This window comes from Cannabis sativa, chromosome 1 (genome assembly GCF_029168945.1).
Source record: "Cannabis sativa cultivar Pink pepper isolate KNU-18-1 chromosome 1, ASM2916894v1, whole genome shotgun sequence".
NCBI classification, from domain to species: Eukaryota; Viridiplantae; Streptophyta; class Magnoliopsida; order Rosales; family Cannabaceae; genus Cannabis; species Cannabis sativa.
Window position 1 is genome coordinate 48,966,097 of NC_083601.1, and position 17,031 is coordinate 48,983,127.

At 34.0% G+C, this 17,031-nt stretch overlaps 3 protein-coding genes and 1 long non-coding RNA gene across 9 annotated transcripts; 1 reads left to right on the plus strand and 3 right to left on the minus strand.

Moving 5' to 3' along the window:
• Positions 1-4,090, plus strand: LOC115708215 (uncharacterized). 5 transcript variants are annotated; one of them, XM_030636431.2, is made up of 6 exons: positions 1-365; positions 1,448-1,936; positions 2,087-2,308; positions 2,406-2,478; positions 3,023-3,130; positions 3,589-4,090. In XM_030636431.2, the coding sequence occupies exons 1-6, from the start codon at positions 249-251 to the stop codon at positions 3,954-3,956; spliced, it is 1,377 nt and encodes a 458-aa protein (XP_030492291.1). In that variant the 5' UTR covers positions 1-248; the 3' UTR covers positions 3,957-4,090. The 5 variants fall into 5 exon arrangements, with proteins under 5 accessions (XP_030492291.1, XP_060964430.1, XP_030492290.1 ...); XM_061108447.1 differs by having other exon boundaries at positions 3-369; positions 1,537-1,936; XM_030636430.2 differs by having other exon boundaries at positions 3-365; positions 3,020-3,130.
• A 3,610-nt stretch (positions 4,091-7,700) lies between these two features.
• On the minus strand, positions 7,701-8,057 carry LOC133034926 (uncharacterized mitochondrial protein AtMg00300-like). Its single transcript, XM_061110468.1, has one exon. It carries the CDS (start codon positions 8,055-8,057, stop codon positions 7,701-7,703), a length of 357 nt encoding a protein of 118 aa, XP_060966451.1.
• A 649-nt stretch (positions 8,058-8,706) lies between these two features.
• LOC133034928 (uncharacterized) lies at positions 8,707-12,698 on the minus strand. Its single transcript, XM_061110478.1, has 2 exons — positions 12,575-12,698; positions 8,707-9,230 (listed from the first exon to the last, which is right to left on the minus strand). Exons 1-2 carry the CDS (start codon positions 12,696-12,698, stop codon positions 8,707-8,709), a joined length of 648 nt encoding a protein of 215 aa, XP_060966461.1.
• Positions 12,699-13,333: 635 nt separating this feature from the next.
• LOC115706777 (uncharacterized) lies at positions 13,334-16,682 on the minus strand. Of its 2 annotated transcripts, XR_009685712.1 has the most exons (5): positions 16,305-16,682; positions 15,651-15,894; positions 14,939-15,411; positions 13,787-13,907; positions 13,334-13,673 (listed from the first exon to the last, which is right to left on the minus strand). It is a non-coding gene; the product is annotated as an uncharacterized LOC115706777 (long non-coding RNA). The 2 variants fall into 2 exon arrangements; XR_009685713.1 differs by having other exon boundaries at positions 13,787-15,411; positions 16,305-16,678.
• Between the last annotated feature and the right edge of the window lie 349 nt (positions 16,683-17,031).

Below are 17,031 nucleotides of genomic sequence, written 5' to 3' on the forward strand. Positions count from 1 at the left end.
ACAAAATCTTGACAAGTCCAAAATTTGTATTTAATGGTCTCTCATTTCTTTAGATCCAGCATTTTCATTGTTCTCATTCCTTTTGCCATGGCTGTTCACAATTCTCACCATCACGATTTAGGAGCTTTTCTTTAACTCTTCTCATAAAACAATCACAAAATCCCACTTGCCCATTTTCAAAATTTTGAATTTCTTTTCTTACATGAATTTGAATACTTAATAGGCATCAGCGACTTTGTTTTGAGCTAATGGAGTTCACGGAGGGTTATAAGCAGACTGGGCCATGTTGTTTCTCTCCCAATGCGCGCTACATTGCGGTTGCTGCCGATTACCGGCTAGTGATTCGCGATACCATTTCTTTCAAGGTGGGTAAGATGTTTTTCTATGCTCTCTAATTCAATTGGTGGAATGTTTCAATTTTGCTGTTTTTTCGTGTTTGGTTGCTCAGAAAAAAAAAAAATGCTAGAAGAGAAAACATGTCCTTAATCATTTACTTGATTTTGCATTCCTCTCCTTGAAACCATATGTTTGAAGATTGAACTGGTATTTGGAATTTGTTACTTCGCTTTAAACAGTTCATAGCCACTGGTTATAGGTTTCGTGCAACGTGAACTTAATTTGGTACCAAGAATGTGTAGCTTTAGCATGAAGGTGCGTTAGTTTGTGCTTGGTGGTTGCAAAAATAGGAAATACTTAACTATACATCTTCATTTTTGTCTTAAATTAGTTGAATGCAATGCATCTATTTGGCTTAGTGGATTTTTAATGTGAAGTAATTTGAACGTTCTTAGAGCTACTGAGTTGTTTTGATTACAATTTGGAGAATAAGATGCATGGGGTTCCATCTCAAAACCAATTGGCAATGGGAAGAGTACATTAGCAATGTGGGACTAACTCTTAATAGAATGCAATGCATTTATTTGGTTTAGTGGATTTTTAGTGGATTTTTTCTTAGCAAAAAAAATTTGAACGTTCTTAGAGCTACTGAGTTGTTTTGATTGTTTTGATATTGGTCATATTAGCGAGTTATCTTTAGAAGTGTGTAAATGAAATAGGACACCAAGAAGTGAATTTGGACTCCATGCATGTATATGATGTAAAGGAAATTTCATTAAGTTTTCAAGGAAGCTAAGTATTAGATGTTAAAACAGTCCCACATGAAAAACATATATTCGAAACACAATACCTTTATTAAGGAAAGGGTAACTCCACCTAACACTAATTGGTTTTAAGCGGATTGCTTGCAATGCTAATATATAGCTCTATACAAATTTGTGGATTGGATTAAGAGTATTCGAGAGTACGCTCTTGATGGTCTTAAATGTCCTAATTTTTGTGTGTTTTGTGCTTATTGATTTTATCTGATGAAATCGGATTTACTGGTGTGTTCGATAAATTCAATTATGTGCACTTCGAAGGTGAACCTGTTTTGTATCCTCCAATGCAGGTTGTGCAGTTATTTTCATGCTTGGACAAGATTAGCTATATTGAATGGGCCCTTGATTCTGAATACATTCTTTGTGGTCTTTATAAAAGACCAATGATACAGGCATGGTCATTGACCCAACCTGAATGGACATGTAAGATTGATGAGGGTCATGCTGGCATTGCGTATGCTCGGTGGAGTCCAGACAGTCGTCATATACTTACTACATCAGAATTTCAATTGCGTTTAATAGTTTGGTCGTTGCTGAACACTGCATGTGTACACGTGCAAGGGCCAAAGCACGCATCGAAAGGAGTTTCTTTCACTAAAGATGGAAAATATGTTGCAGTTTGCACGAGGCGTGATTGCAAGGACTACATTAATCTTTTATCTTGTCATACATGGGAGATAATGGGTGTATTTGCTGTTGACACACTGGATTTGGCTGATATTGAATGGTCACCAGATGATAGTGCAATTGTGATTTGGGATTCACCTCTTGAGTATAAGGTGACCGTACTCCATCCCCTTATCCTTCTTCTCTTATGGCAAAGAGATAGCCACTAGCTTAACTATATGCGTATCTAGGTGTTTGCAAGCTATTCTCTGCCAAAGCTGTCAAAGCAAATAAATGACATTGTTTTGAATTATTTCATACAGGTCTTAATATATTCCCCAGATGGGAGGTGCCTTCATAAGTATCAAGCATACGAAAGTGGATTAGGCGTAAAAAGTGTGTCCTGGTCTCCATGTGGCCAATTTCTAGCAGTTGGTAGTTATGACCAGATGTTGCGGGTTTTGAATCATCTTACTTGGAAAACATTTGCTGAATTTATGCACCTATCAACTGTTCGCGGTCCATGCTGTGCTGCTGTTTTTAAGGTTTTTCGCATTTCATTATTCAACAGTGATAGACATTGTATGTCTATATGTTGTATCTTTTAAAAAGAAGACTAATTTTTATTCCTTGTGTTTCCAGGAAGTAGATGAACCATTACAACTTGACATGTCTGAGTTATGTTTAAGTGATGATCTTAGACAGGGAAATAGTGGTAAGCCTGGTTGTAGTTATCCTGTGTAAGTGCTAGTCAACCTCCTATTTTAAGTTTCCAACGTCTACTCTCGAAAATACATACTGGATTTTTTTTTTACAATTATTTTTTCATAGTGGTGTTCGTTGTAGTTACAACATTCTTCTTATAATTTTTTTTTTTAAATTCCTAATAGTTTATAGTGTCAAAAACACGTTTGGAAGTTTTTGAACACATGTAGTGAACTGAAATATCAAAATTTTTGTTGTCGTTACTGTAAACTATTTAAAAAAATTAAAAAATTTACAGAAAAGTTGTTGTAACTACGAAACACTGTCATGAAAAAAAAAAAAATACTCCGGCATATATTTTTAGGAACTGAGGTTGAGAAAGATATTAAAATGGGAGGTTATATCACTCCGAAAATATTTTTATACATTAAACTAGAGTCATTAAATGAAGGCGTTCAAGTGCAAGGAAAAGTGATTTGACATTTTATTTTGATTGGATTCTTCTTCGTTTGCTCCCCCCATTTTATTTGTTTTTTTTTTCTCCATTGAAGAAGATTCCCCAGACGAACCCTTTAGAGTCAGGTACGAGGTTACTGAAGCTCCAATCAATCTGCCTTCTCAGAAGCCTCCTGCTGATAAACCTAACCCGAAACAAGGAATCGGTAAGTCCTTGCTTTTTCTTGTTTATACTACTTTCACTAAGCTGATTGTTTGACATTGCCCATTTAAGGCGAATGATTGTTCCAATATGTTAACTTCAATTCATTAGTTGAAGTTTTCATTTAATGCTCCATTAGCGATGTGTACTTGAATACCAGCCATTATCTAAGTTCCTAATAATGGAGGTTCCCATACAAGTGGTTTTGGAAAACAGGTAGACTTGAAGAATGAGATTGTATGTTGGTTCCTCTGATCTGGATCTTTTGATACCTTCAATACAAATTGTTTCTCATAAGCTGAGCAACAAATTTCTACTCTTATGTACTTTTTTGACTCATGATTTATCAAACACTATGCTTGTTCAAGTTTTATAGTTTCTTTTAAAATGATAAATTCAAATGGTATGCTTAATACAAGTGCTATGATCATATGGCTCAACCTATCAAGTTTTATCACCCAGGTCTTTTGTCATGGAGCCATGATAGCCAATATATATGTACCCGCAATGATAGCATGCCTACCATTCTCTGGATATGGGACATTTGCCACCTTGAACTTGCTGCCATTTTAGTTCAGAAAGATCCAATCCGAGCAGCAGCTTGGGACCCGACATGCACTCGTCTTGTCCTTTGCACCGGGAGTTCTCATCTGTATATGTGGACTCCAGGAGGCGCTTACTGTGTAAGTATTCCGCTTCCACAGTTTACCATTATTGATCTGAAATGGAATTCAGATGGGAGTTGTCTTTTCTTAAAAGATAAGGAGACATTTTGCTGTGCTGCAGTACCTGTACTTGCAGAATCTAGTGATTATAGCTCAGATGATTAATGCATTGTTTTTCCAAAACCTTGTTTGCTAACCAATGTAGAACATATTTCTTTGTGTGTTTCTCTTGTATAATTGCATCATCGAGATTACATATTCTAAATCTCTTCATGAAGAACCTCTCTGATTTATTTTTATAACTATAAACTATATCAGTATATTGTTTAGTGTGCTTTTCCATTCCTGGTTCTGTTACCTTCCAGTAAATCACTCCATCAAAAAGCCCTTTTTTCTATACAGTGAGGAAGTGATCGGTTAATGGAAATTCATGAAATTTATCAATTTGATTTGAAAATGATCATGTTTATTGATTCTATTAAATTATAAGAATGACTTATTAAACGTCGACTTAGTTTGTCAACAAATTGTTAGAATACTGTAAACTCTGAATATAGCCCTAATTAATTCATGAGAATCAAACAATAGAATATAGATTAGCGGAAGCGTACCGGAGTCCATAGAATCGATTTTGTAATAACCTTAGATTGGTATGATCTTCCAATTTTTGTATCAAAACCTTCTCTCTGGAACTTTTTGTTTTCTTGATGATGGGGATTCAAGAATACGATATGAAGCGATGCAAAAAATGGGAACCAATACCCGTTATATTACCAACAGACAAACCTGTTGGTAATATTTATTGACTATTTCTATTTGGCCCCTCATCAATATAGAAATTGTCCTTATGGTATCCACATATTAAAATCATAACAATCATGCCCTTAAGTCATAAACTTTATTTCAAAATCGACCACATAAATTTGACTTATTTATTTGATGACCCAACACACATTTTATATATACAATTGTGACCCCAATAAATTCTAACAATCTCCCACTGGGTCACATATGTATACATATAAATGTGTTAACCTTATTGAGCTCATAACTTTGTCATCATAACCATAGGCATGTGCAATCTCGTCCATTAACTATATCAACATAGGATCAAAGCGATTTTCGTTGTATCAATCACAACTAAACCCATCAATGGTCACATATATCAACATAGCCAAATGACATAGATCAATCATGATAATGTGGTATGAAAATTACATGCATGGTGATCTATTCATGTCAATTTTCAATTGGTCCTACTTTACTTTATGGAGATCAAAACTTTAGCTTAAATGTACAAAGTGAAATAAACTGAATAACATAATTTTCTATCAGAAAATAACCAAAATACACATGTTTCATGAAACAAATAAAACACACTAAAGACAAACTCCCACTGAATCTAAATATCTTCATAATCTAAAACACCCATACGAGCAGTGTGCTCATGAAAAACCTTGGGTGGCAAACCCTTAGTAAGGGGGTCTGCAATCATGGAGTTTGTACCTAAGTGTTCTATACAAATCTGTCCACTTTGTACCCTTTCTTTTACAACAAGGAACTTGATGTCAATGTGTTTTGACTTCGTCGAGCTCCTATTGTTGTTGGAATACAATACAGCTGATTTATTGTCACAATACAACTTAAGTGGTCTTTCAATTCCATCCACAATGCGCGTGAGTTGACAAAGTTCCTCGCCCATATACCATGGTTGGATGCCTCATAACATGCAACAAATTCTCGCCGCCATGGTGGATGAAGCTATGAGTGTTTGTTTTGCACTCCTCCCATGATATAGCTCCACCACCTACCGTATATATGTAGCCCGAAGTAGATCTCCTACTATCTTGGCATCCCGCAAAGTCGAGTCGTAGTATCCAATGATCTCAAAGTGATCCGACCTCCTATATGTGAGCATGTACTCTTCGTTCTCTTCAAATATCTCATAACCTTTTTGGTCGCTTTCACGATCAATTCCCGGATTGCTTAAGTATCTCGCCTAACACTCCAACAATGTACGCTATATCCGACGCGTACAAACTTGAGCATACATAAGACTCCCAATGTAGAAGCATAACGAATCTTTTGCATTTCTTGAATTTCAAGGCTTCCTTTAGGGCATTGTTTAAGACAAAATTTGTCTCCTTTAACGATAGGGGTATCACCTGGTCTACAATCTTGCATGCCAAACCGTTTGAGTACTTTATCGATATAGCTCTTTTGTGATAATCCAAGAATACCCCGAGAACGGACTCGATGTATTTGAATTCCTAAAACAAAAGAGGCGTCACCAAGATCTTTCATCTCAAAATGCTTCGATAGAAATCTCTTGGTTTCGTGCAATAAGCCTATATCATTAGTGGCAAGCAATATGTCATCGACATATAGAACCAGAAATATACACTTACTCTCACTAAACTTATGATACACACAATCATCAACAGCATTCATCTCAAAACCAAATAAGAGAACCACTTGATGAAATTTGTGGTACCATTGACGGGAAGCTTGCTTGAGTCCATAGATGGATTTTTTTTAATTTGCAAACCATTTTCTTTGGGTCACCAACCACAAAAGTTTTCTGGTTGCTCCATATAAATTGTCTCATTAATGTCTCCATTGAGAAATACTGTTTTAACATCCATCTGATGTAACTCAAGATCAAAGTGAGCAACAAGTGCCATTATTATCCTAAAAGAGTCTTTCGATGAAACTGGAGAGAAAGTCTCTTTATAATCAATGCCTTCTTTCTGAGTATAGCCTTTTGCTACAAGACGTGCCTTAAACCTCACCACATTACCATTTTCATCCCTCTTGGTTTTAAATATCCATTTACAACCAATTGGTTTTACACCTTCTGGTAATGGGACAACTTCCCAAACTTTATTGTCTTGCATAGACTTATTCTCTTCATTCATGGCATCATTCCACTTATGAGAGTTAGAACTTTTCATGGCCTGATGAAAGTTGATTGGATCATCTTCCATCATTCCAATGCCATCCTCATGTTCTTGAAGATACACTATGTATTCATCTGGATTAATAGCATTTCTTCTTTCTCTAGTGGATCGTCGCAAAGGCACTTGTTCTTGAGGTTGTTGAGTTTGTACCTCTGGGGTTTGATTGACTATGTTTGGTTGCTCTTGATCTAAAACTTGATATTAGGAATGGAATCCTGAATATTGTCAAAAGCAACTATTGGAATAGGAATCAACTCATCCTCAAGAGGAGTGGTTGATTCTAAATCCTCCTCAAAAACAAAGTCTTTAACCGTATTTCTCCCCCAAACTCAATATCCTCAAAGAACTTTGCAGTTCCCGTTTCAAATATATTCTTTACTTTGGGATCATAAAACTTGAAACCCCCGGATCGTTCGTAATATCCAATAAAGTAAATGCTCGCTTAGGTTCCGGCTTCTTTTCATTTGGCCTATAAGGCCTAGCCTCACTGGACATCCCCAAACATGAAAGTGCTTAATACTAGGCTTTCGCCCCCGTCCAAAGCTCATAAGGTGTTTTTGGTACCGCTTTAGTTGGTACCCTATTCAAAATGTAGGCCGCCGTCTTGCCTCTCCCGTAGTGATTCCGGTAAGGTTGAATGACCGATCATACTCCTTACCATATCTTTAAGAGTACGGTTTCGTCTTTCAAAGAACACCATTCATGCTAGGAGATCTTGGCATAGTGTCGTGGGACAATTCCACACTCCTCAGATATTCAGCAAAAGGTCCCGGACGTTGTTCACCCGATCCGTCATATCCGCCATAGTACTCACCACCACGGTCAGACCTGACTTGCTTTATTCTTTTGCTAAGTTGATTCTCAACTTCAGCCTTAAAAGATTTGAACACGTCCAACACTTGAGACTTTTCATGAAGTAGAAATAGGTACGCATATCTTGAGTAATCATCTATGAATGATACAAAATATCGTTGACCATTCCGAAGGTAGGAAATGGCCCACAAATATCCGTATGTATCAACTCTAAGACATCTATAGCTCTTTTCGCACCCAATTTCTTTGTTTTGGTCTGTTTGCCTTTGATGCATTCAATACAAACATCAAAGTCTGAAAAATCAATTGAATCTAAAATTCCATCAGACACAAGTCGCTCAACTCTATTTCTAGAGATGTGACCTAACCGTTTGTGCCATAAGGAACTTGATTTTTCATTATCCATTTTACGCTTAGTACCACGTGATTCCACATTCAAGGTTTCATTATAAGAAGCAACAGTGTCAAGCAAATATAAGTTGTCATAAACCATAAGTGAACCGGTTCAACAAAGATTTGAATTAATAGATAAACTAAAGCAATTGTTTCCAAATGAACAACAATAACCCAATTTGTCCAAACAAGAAACAGAAACCAAATTCCGTCTAAAAGACGGTACAACAAAAGTATCTCTTAAGTCCAAATAGTAACCAAGATACTTAACAACAACCTAAAATGCCCTATTGCTTCCACATTTACCGACTTGCCATCTCCCACATAAATGCTTCTTTCAACATCATTTGGCTTTCGTAACTCAGCAACCCCGCATAGAAATACCGATGTTAGTAGTAGCACCAGTAATCTAACCACCAAGTGTTTCTTGGTAATCGAAGCTAAATTTACCTCGTAACGTACCAAAGTAAGAAATGTACCTTTCTTTGCTCGCCATGCAATATACTTAGCACATTCCTTCTTCATATGTCCTTTCATGTTACAAAAGAAACAAGCATCATCATTATTGGCTTGAGTTTGTTTCTTATGTGCAGGACCTTTATCCTTAGCAGCCTCATTCTTTCTTTTCTTGCCCTTATCCTTAGAGGTGCTTGCCAAATGAGCACTTTCGCCTTCTCTTTGCTTCAATCTTTCTTCCTCTTGAACACAAAATGAAATGAGCTCATTAAGAGTCCATTTCTCCCTTGGCGTTATCCGACCTTAAATTGACTGAATTGTGGAGGAAGAGAGATAAGCACTAAATGCACAAGCAAGTCATCTGAAAGCTCAAGCTTTAGTGCCTTCAACTTTGAAGCAAGGTGAGACATTTCCATAATGTACTCCCTTATATTTTTCTTGCCCTTAAAATTCATGGAGATAAGTTTCTTTAAAAGAGTACTTGTTTCCGCCTTATCGCTTTTTGCAAAGCGCTTCTCAATTTCAGCAAGGAAAGTTGTGGCATCGGTGACCTCCTCGGACACCGCACCCCTAAAAGCCTCAGGTATGCCGCGCTTAATGATCATAAGACTCATGCGGTTTGAACGGTCCCACTTCTCATAAATCCTCCTTTGCTCGGAGGTACTGGTATCCGTAAGAGAAGCAGGACGTTCCATCCTTAATGCAAGGTTAAGATCCATGCAGCCAAGAACAATAAAAATGTTCTCCTTCCAGTCCTTAAAGTTATTACCATTAAGGACCGGTACCGAATTAAGATTAGCAGATACACTAGCAACAGCTGAAAAGAACAATACAATTACATAAATAACATGCTCATATAAGAATCCAAATAAAACAATAAATTCAAATAATGGTTAATCCCATCTCAAGATACCAAACACAACATTAATATTAAGTCTTTAGACAGTAATATTAATTGTAAGCGGTACTCTTGTTGTAGTGATTAAACATTGACAATAAATTATGTCAAACAATATGCAATCTTTGGACTAACATATTATTCACACAAAATACCTTATAATTGTCACACATTTATCACCACAAACATGCATGAAATTCATCCAAATATTAACTTACCTTTGGGTTAGTTAATAAATTTATGAATTACATACACACAATTATCTTAATATTTTCATTAAATTAATCTACACAAAAGAGATCACTTTGGTGATATTTTGTTTCAATTAATTTAATTAAATATTAGATATCCTTAATAAATTTTAAAACCAAAATTTGAATTTAGTTGTCTCTGTATTATTATTATTAAAATAATAACCATAATAACAATAAAATGCACCGTGCATTTTTTATATACGATACACAATATAAGCAAAATTTAGAATGAATATGTATAATACATTTATACTTTATACTGTAGTGAATAAATGCCTATATTGATATTCCTCATCAATCCGGCGGAGATAAGTGCTCATATAAGTGTCAGGAAAAAGCAGCAACCAACAATTGAAATCAGAAGAAATTACCAACAATCGTATATTATCTAAATTATATGAATTCAAATCAAAAGAAACAATCGTATGTATATATATACATTAACAAAAGATCACTTTTATATATATATAAATACATGTGCGCTTCAATCGCAGAATCTGATTTCACTTCAATGGCATATATATATAAACTCAATGCATATACAGTAGAACCTCTATTTAAGAATACTCTATTCAAGAATAACCTCTAATTTGTTATAAAAAAATCAAGTCCCGATTTGGGCCAGTTATAAATAAGAATAACCTCTAAATTGTAATTAGTTATACATTTTTTAAGTCCCGTATTAACAAAGTATACCTCTATATAAGAATAATTACATCTTAATAAAATATATACATGTATTTTGTAAATTTATTTATGTAAAATTAATAATTTTATTTTAAATTATAATACATGTATGAAATTATATTTACTCTAAAATATTTCTATTATATAGTATTAATGATTATTTATTGTTATTATTGTTACATTGATATTTTTTTGTTTTCTAATTTTTTTTTTTCGAGTGTAACTCTATTTAGTTATAACCTCCTAATTAGAATATAATTTACTTGATCCCAAGTGTATTCTTGAATAGAGGTTCTACTGTATATAAACGATTATTAAGCATGAACTCATCAAATACAAAATAATTTAATGGAAGACCAATAATATCATAAATTCTCAAGAATTAATTTAGGGATGCTCTTGATACCACATGTTAGAATACTGTAAACTCTGAATATAGCCCTAATTAATTCATGAGAATCAAACAATAGAATATAGATTAGCGGAAGCGTACCGGAGTCCATAGAATCGATTTTGTAATAACCTTAAATTGGTATGATCTTCCAATTTTTGCATCAAAACCTTCTCTCTGGAACTTTTTGTTTTCTTGATGATGGGGATTCAAGAATACGATATGAAGCGATGCAAAAATGGGGACCAATACCCGTTATATTACCAACAGACAAACCTGTTGGTAATATTTATTGACTATTTCTATTTGGCCCCTCATCAATATAGAAATTGTCCTTATGGTATCCACATATTAAAATCATAACAATCATGCCCTTAAGTCATAAACTTTATTCCAAAATAGACCACATAAATTTGACTTATTTATTTGATGACCCAACACACATTTTATACATACAATTGTGACCCCAATAAATTCTAACACAAATTCCATGGATCAATGAGCATTGAAAACTTAAAAGCCATCGTTTATTTAAGGTTATGTTTGGTAGGTTTGGTATTAAGTGTATATGTGGAAAGATGGAGAGTGAAATAAATATGAAAATTATTATTTTATTATTTTTAATATAATTATATCTTATTTTTTTAAGAGTACAAAATATATTTTATATCTTTTTCTTCAATTCTCTCGTGTTAGGAGGGATTAAAAATTGTGTTTGGAGGGAGACCCTCTCGTTTCCTTCTCTCCTTTCCTATTTCCCTTTTGCTAAACATAAGAATTCTTCAATTCCTCTATCCCTCTCCCTCCCTCCTTCTCTCCCCTCTACCAAACATGGTGTAAATTTCTCTTATAGAAGAGAAGAATGGAGGTGCTCTTAGCAAAATGGCTCAATATTGAGGTTTTCATTTTGCATTTTTTTATTTTTTTGTAAAATCCAATTTAGCAAAATGGCTTCATTTTGAGATTTTCATTTTGCTTAATCTTGTACCAAAATCGGAAGTATGTAGATAGATGCATTACCATTTTTTCAACTTGGTGTACCAAAAGTCTAAAAACTGAATCATTTGGGTAAGCAACAAGCATGATAGAAATAGGTAAGGATAGATCTTAATAAGACTAGATGTTAAATTGGATTAATAACGATATAATACCGCAAATTATATTGAGCACATTTTTTTAATATTTGTTTGGTAAGGTAGGGATGATTATGAAACCAAGATTAGATAGTAAGAGGTGCTAACATCGAAAAATGCATACAACAAGCCTTCACGGTGGGGATTTTAGTGATTAAAACTCTTTTTGTAGTAGTGTATGTTAATTTATGGACATTATCTACGTGTAATGTGTAATGAGTTGTGAGTCCATATATTATATTTTTTTTTGCTAACACCTATTGACATTTATTTTTTAACATTCAACCAAAGTAGTTAGACTGTAGATCTCAAGACTTGTAATTTAATAGTACCAATACTTGTAATTGTTCAAAATAAAAGTGGATGAAGAAATTGTATATCTACTAGTATCAATTCAAGAATACACTAATTTGTTTATTCCACTAATATTAATAGAAAATGTACAAACAAGATACGTATTTTTTCAAAACTTATTAATTTGTTTGTTTATTTAATTAAGAAAAAATCCAGTATAATAATTATATTTATTGTGATCGAAAACTGAACATATTAAGAATATTCATACTTACCACATATTAAATTGTAATCAATACACTCAGTGATTGATTTTGTATGAACATAGATAATTTTGGAATTGCTAATGATCCAAGTTGTCAGATTGCATAATTTTGGAATTGCTAATGATCCAAGTTGTTTGATTTGTGGGACTAACAAGGAAGATGGAAACCATCTCTTTTTCTATTGTCATTTTAGTAATGCTTGTCTTTTTCAAATTAAGGCTTCATTAGGTTGGAAAACAAAGGTTAATAATTTGCTCATTGTGGTGCCTTGGATAGCCAAAGGGCATGGTCTCTCTTAACTGTGGAGAAGGGTGTTGCTGACTGCTAATATTTGCAGGTTCTTGTCTTCTTCGAGCAACCATAAAATCGTTCGAGGTTCCACCAATTAGGTTGACTCTGGACAGAGATGACAACATTGGAGGCTTATGACAGCAACGATGATAGAAGATAATCCTTGGCACTTGGCAGTGTAATTGAGGGAAAACGTTATTTGTTAGCTGAAAGATTTTTTGGTTTTTTGATTTTAGCTTTAGTTAAAGTTTTTACTGAAATACATTTTAATTATTGTTGACAGTTGTTATAAATTAATCGTGAGGAAGATGCTAATCCCCTTATCCTTTGAGCGTGTGTCTGATTGTGTGAAATGGAAACAACTGGAATTATAATACACTATCCTTAAGTTTAGACGCTAATCCCCTTATCCTTCTTTCCCTCTTGCCATTCAAAATCTTGATTTTTAACTTTACAATAGATGTTTTGGCAGGAAGAGAGAGTTGAAATTGTTATCCTAAATGATATTTGTCTTTATTAAGCATAATATAGAACTGAATGATATCTTTGAATGATATCAGATCATGAAATATCATTCAACTTTATACTCTTTGATTGTGCAAAACTACAGCACTTGCAACTACTAAAAAGTTTATTCTTATTAACATATTGAAAAATGTAGAACATGATGAAAATTGTCTATAAATCACAAATATTGCACTATATATAAAAAATCATTACTGCCTTTTTTTTTTTTCAATTAGTTTTTTGTATTTTTGATCGATCGGTCTGCAAAAATATTCATTTTTCACATTACATGTTCTAAATCAACAAAAAACTACATCATCTCTTTGTCCTTTTCCTTTTCAGCTGCATTTCCCTTTTTCTCCAAAGTTATGCCAGGTACAGGAGCCCGACATATGTATTCAGAATCACTCTCATATTTTAAATCTTGCCGTGACTTTGCGTGAGAAGTGCAGGATCAGGTGCAAAATCTACGAGCGAACCAATCCTTCATGCCGATGGTGCATTCAAGACATTATGGTGCATAAATAAGCAAACCTGTCCTTGAAGTTGGAAGAAGATGCTACAAATTTAGTTAAAGAAAAAATACAACAAAGTACATTGTGGAAAGCTGCAACTAAGAAGGAAGAATTAAAGAAACAATATCCTTTCTTACCTGCTTCATAAGAATACAAACGACTAAGGCCAAGGGAGGCAAACCATGAGCTGAAGCAGCACGTAGCACACCACCTGAAATATGTGTTCCAAAAAGCCTAGCTCTAGTTCCTGTTGCTACACTACTTCCACATTGGGATGAAAGAGATGAATCCACGATTGGTTACACATTTAAATGATTCTCACTGGTTTTGCATTGACTTAAATCACACATCAGAAAACATTACAGGCCACTAAAACACTAAAGTAGCCATTCGATACTCCTAGACATTGTCTATTTCTCGAAGAAAAAAGTATACCATTACACTTAATGAACATGCTAAGGATATAGTGCCATGGAGGATAAACCTCTCTACTACTAAAGAATGGTGTGTCAATATGACTAAAATTTTTAGCTAGCAATGACAACTCAGTAACCCCATAAGTTGAGAAAAAATCGAAAATCAAATAAATTAAGACAATGACAAGAATTAATATCTTCCTGTACCACTTTAAAGATAAAACTTGATCTAACATTATGTGTCATTTAACAAGTACACTCTCAACAAGAAAATTATTATTAAAATCTCTGACTACTTTAACCCCATAATATAATTTATTATAACTTTATGTCTTATTATTCCCAAACAAAAGGGTACAATGAAATTCAAACAAGCAAAGCTACTTAAGAATCTATGAAGACTTTATTGCACAAATTTAAACTTGACTTGCTATTTTAAGAGTTAGATGGTCAGAGCTTTTAAAATCAAACATAGTGTACCAAGAGAAAAGCCACAAATTTCATAATTTTTTTAATCTAATTTGAAGCCTAAAAATATTTAATATCACCTTAAATTCATAATATTCAAAATCTCAATGATATGAATCTCTACATAGCTGAAACAGAACTAATAATATACTAATTAAAGTTCATTCAATTCTCAATTTTCTTAGAAGCTACATGAAAATAAAAACACCCAAAATATCAACTGAAAATGTTAATCCTATTCTTTCAATCTCTTTATTGCAAGTGTGTGTACCTGTTTCTACATATAACCACAACTATTCCTAATATCACACAAATATATTCGAATTGGGCAAAGATTGTTAATGTATATTACCTAAAATTATAGCCTAAATTCAGTCATTCTATCAAATTCAGCCATGGAAATACCTGCAATTGACGATCAACTCGAGTTTTTGGATCAGTCATGTTATGGCCATGAGTATTAAAACTCAAAGATGAAAAGAACGGCAAAAAAAATGCGCCAGCCATTTCAGAAGCGAACCCATCATCCAGTACTCAACGCTATGTTGCCTCTTCAAACAGGAGTTCATAGGCCATGGCGGACATGAGGCATTGTATGAGTTGGGAGTCGTTGAGGCTGGTGATGTTGAGGTCGAGTGAGGCCAAAAGGTTATTGGGTGTGGTGAGAAGCGTGAAGCAAGTGACAGGCTCATCAGGGAGCTCGTTTATGAGAAAATGGGGTAAGGTTAGCATTCTTTTGATTATGCTGTGGAACCCCTTTTGCTCTAGCAATAGCCACAGACCCCTTTTGCTCTAGCAATAACAATATCAATCATAGCTTTTGTGGATTTAAGAGTCATATCTCTTGCAAAGGAGAAAAAGCTTTCACCTTTTTCCATCTGAAAGATAAGCATCAGATAGAACAATGCCCATAAGATTTACATACTGTACAAGAATTTTTAACGCTGCAAGGAAAGAGAGAAATTTCATCCATAGAAATTTGTGAAAAAATACATGAACAGGAGGGAATGATAGGGGAACCATTTGTGTAGCCAGTAAATCTCATATTCCAAACATCAGACAGCATTTATACAAATAATATATCAATGCTCCTATAATGGTTGGTTTAGAAACTAACCTGAAGTAACTTGAAGGTTTCAAAGTCGAGATCAGCATGGTACCAATTTTCAGCCTCGTAATCTAAACAATGTAATTGGAAATCAAGTGTCAGAATTCGAGCCATTTGTCGCTGAATGCATCCTAGAATGTTAAAACTGAATTTCTTCTATTCTCTAAACTCTCCCTGCTGGCTACCATCTCATCTCATAAAGGACACAATCATAGCATAGGACTCAAGTTCCTCCTGAAGGGTCTTAAAGTACCTGACACAACACAGTATTTGGAATAACTTAACAAAACAAAAAAAGGCAAACCTAATTGATCCCCTAGTGATAAATTTCAACAATCATCTTAATCACTTTAAAGACAGAGACCTTCATTAACCTCTTAATCTTCTTGTGCCTCATATTCATATTCATATATTAGTCTAACATCGTTAGCATTCTAGTATGTATGTAGTATCCACAAGCCAATCGAATAAGTTGTTTTTTTTCCTTTTTATATCAAGTATTTCGCTACCAAAGCTTGAAATAAAGCTTATTTAAAATTGGCTTTGAGGAGTTTTCAGTACAATATGTTTGTTTGAATTGAAACCCATACATAAGTCTCTACTCCTTAGTTTGATAATCACAAAGTTATATAGGAAAAACAAAAAGAAGATACAAAGACATACTCTTTGTCCGCGATGTGAATGGTGGAAACCAAATCAACCTACAAAATCCTTCTTAGAATCCTAACGCCAATTCGCTGGTCTGTAAAAGATGGCTCTTTCTTCATTAACCTCTTAATCTTCTTGGGGCTTTATTCAGTCCGGTAGGTTAACGACTAGGTTCCCTTCCCAAACCTGATTCAGGTAGGTCGATTTGCTTTCTGGGTCTCTGATTTCGACTCGAAATTCGGACATTTTGCTGAACCACAAAATGTTTTCGGTGCACATCAGTTCTCATTTTTCGCCGGAATCCGAAGCTTTACAAACCAGAGCAGAGGAAGAGCTAAGTGCAGAGGAAGAATAAGATTAAAAAACCAGAGGTGGAATTTGATTGTTTTTTTTTAAATAAGATAAAAAGATAAAATAGAAATATTTATGAAAATAAAGAATTATATAAGTGAAAATGTTTTAGACAAAACGTAAAAATGGAAAAAATTAAAAAAAAAAAAAAAAAAAAAAAGGAGTACAACGGTTTATGCAACGTGTATAATTAACCTAATAATTATAATAAGAATAGAATTAGGATTATATAATATCTTAACTAACTTAAAGTATTGTAATATGTATAGAATTAGGATTTGTGTACGTATATATAAATAGATGAGACCAAAACATACTTTTGCAAGTTGAGTTGTATTACCTACAATATTAATTTACAATTAATATTAAATCATACTCAAAACTAAACCTA

Bases quoted from the DNA above. Each gene is read 5' to 3' on its own strand.
- LOC115708215 (XM_030636430.2), top strand. From the start codon at position 249: ATGGAGTTCACGGAGGGTTATAAGCAGACTGGGCCATGTTGTTTCTCT. The intron at 1,937-2,086 runs GTGACCGTACTC...TATTTCATACAG, and splicing joins ATTCACCTCTTGAGTATAAG to GTCTTAATATATTCCCCAGA. The intron at 2,309-2,405 runs GTTTTTCGCATT...TTGTGTTTCCAG, and splicing joins GCTGTGCTGCTGTTTTTAAG to GAAGTAGATGAACCATTACA.
- LOC133034926 (XM_061110468.1), bottom strand. From the start codon at position 8,057: ATGGTTTATGACAACTTATATTTGCTTGACACTGTTGCTTCTTATAAT.
- LOC133034928 (XM_061110478.1), bottom strand. From the start codon at position 12,698: ATGGTTGCTCGAAGAAGACAAGAACCTGCAAATATTAGCAGTCAGCAA. The intron at 9,231-12,574 runs GTTTTCCAACCT...TGTTCTTTTCAG, and splicing joins TGAGCAAATTATTAACCTTT to CTGTTGCTAGTGTATCTGCT.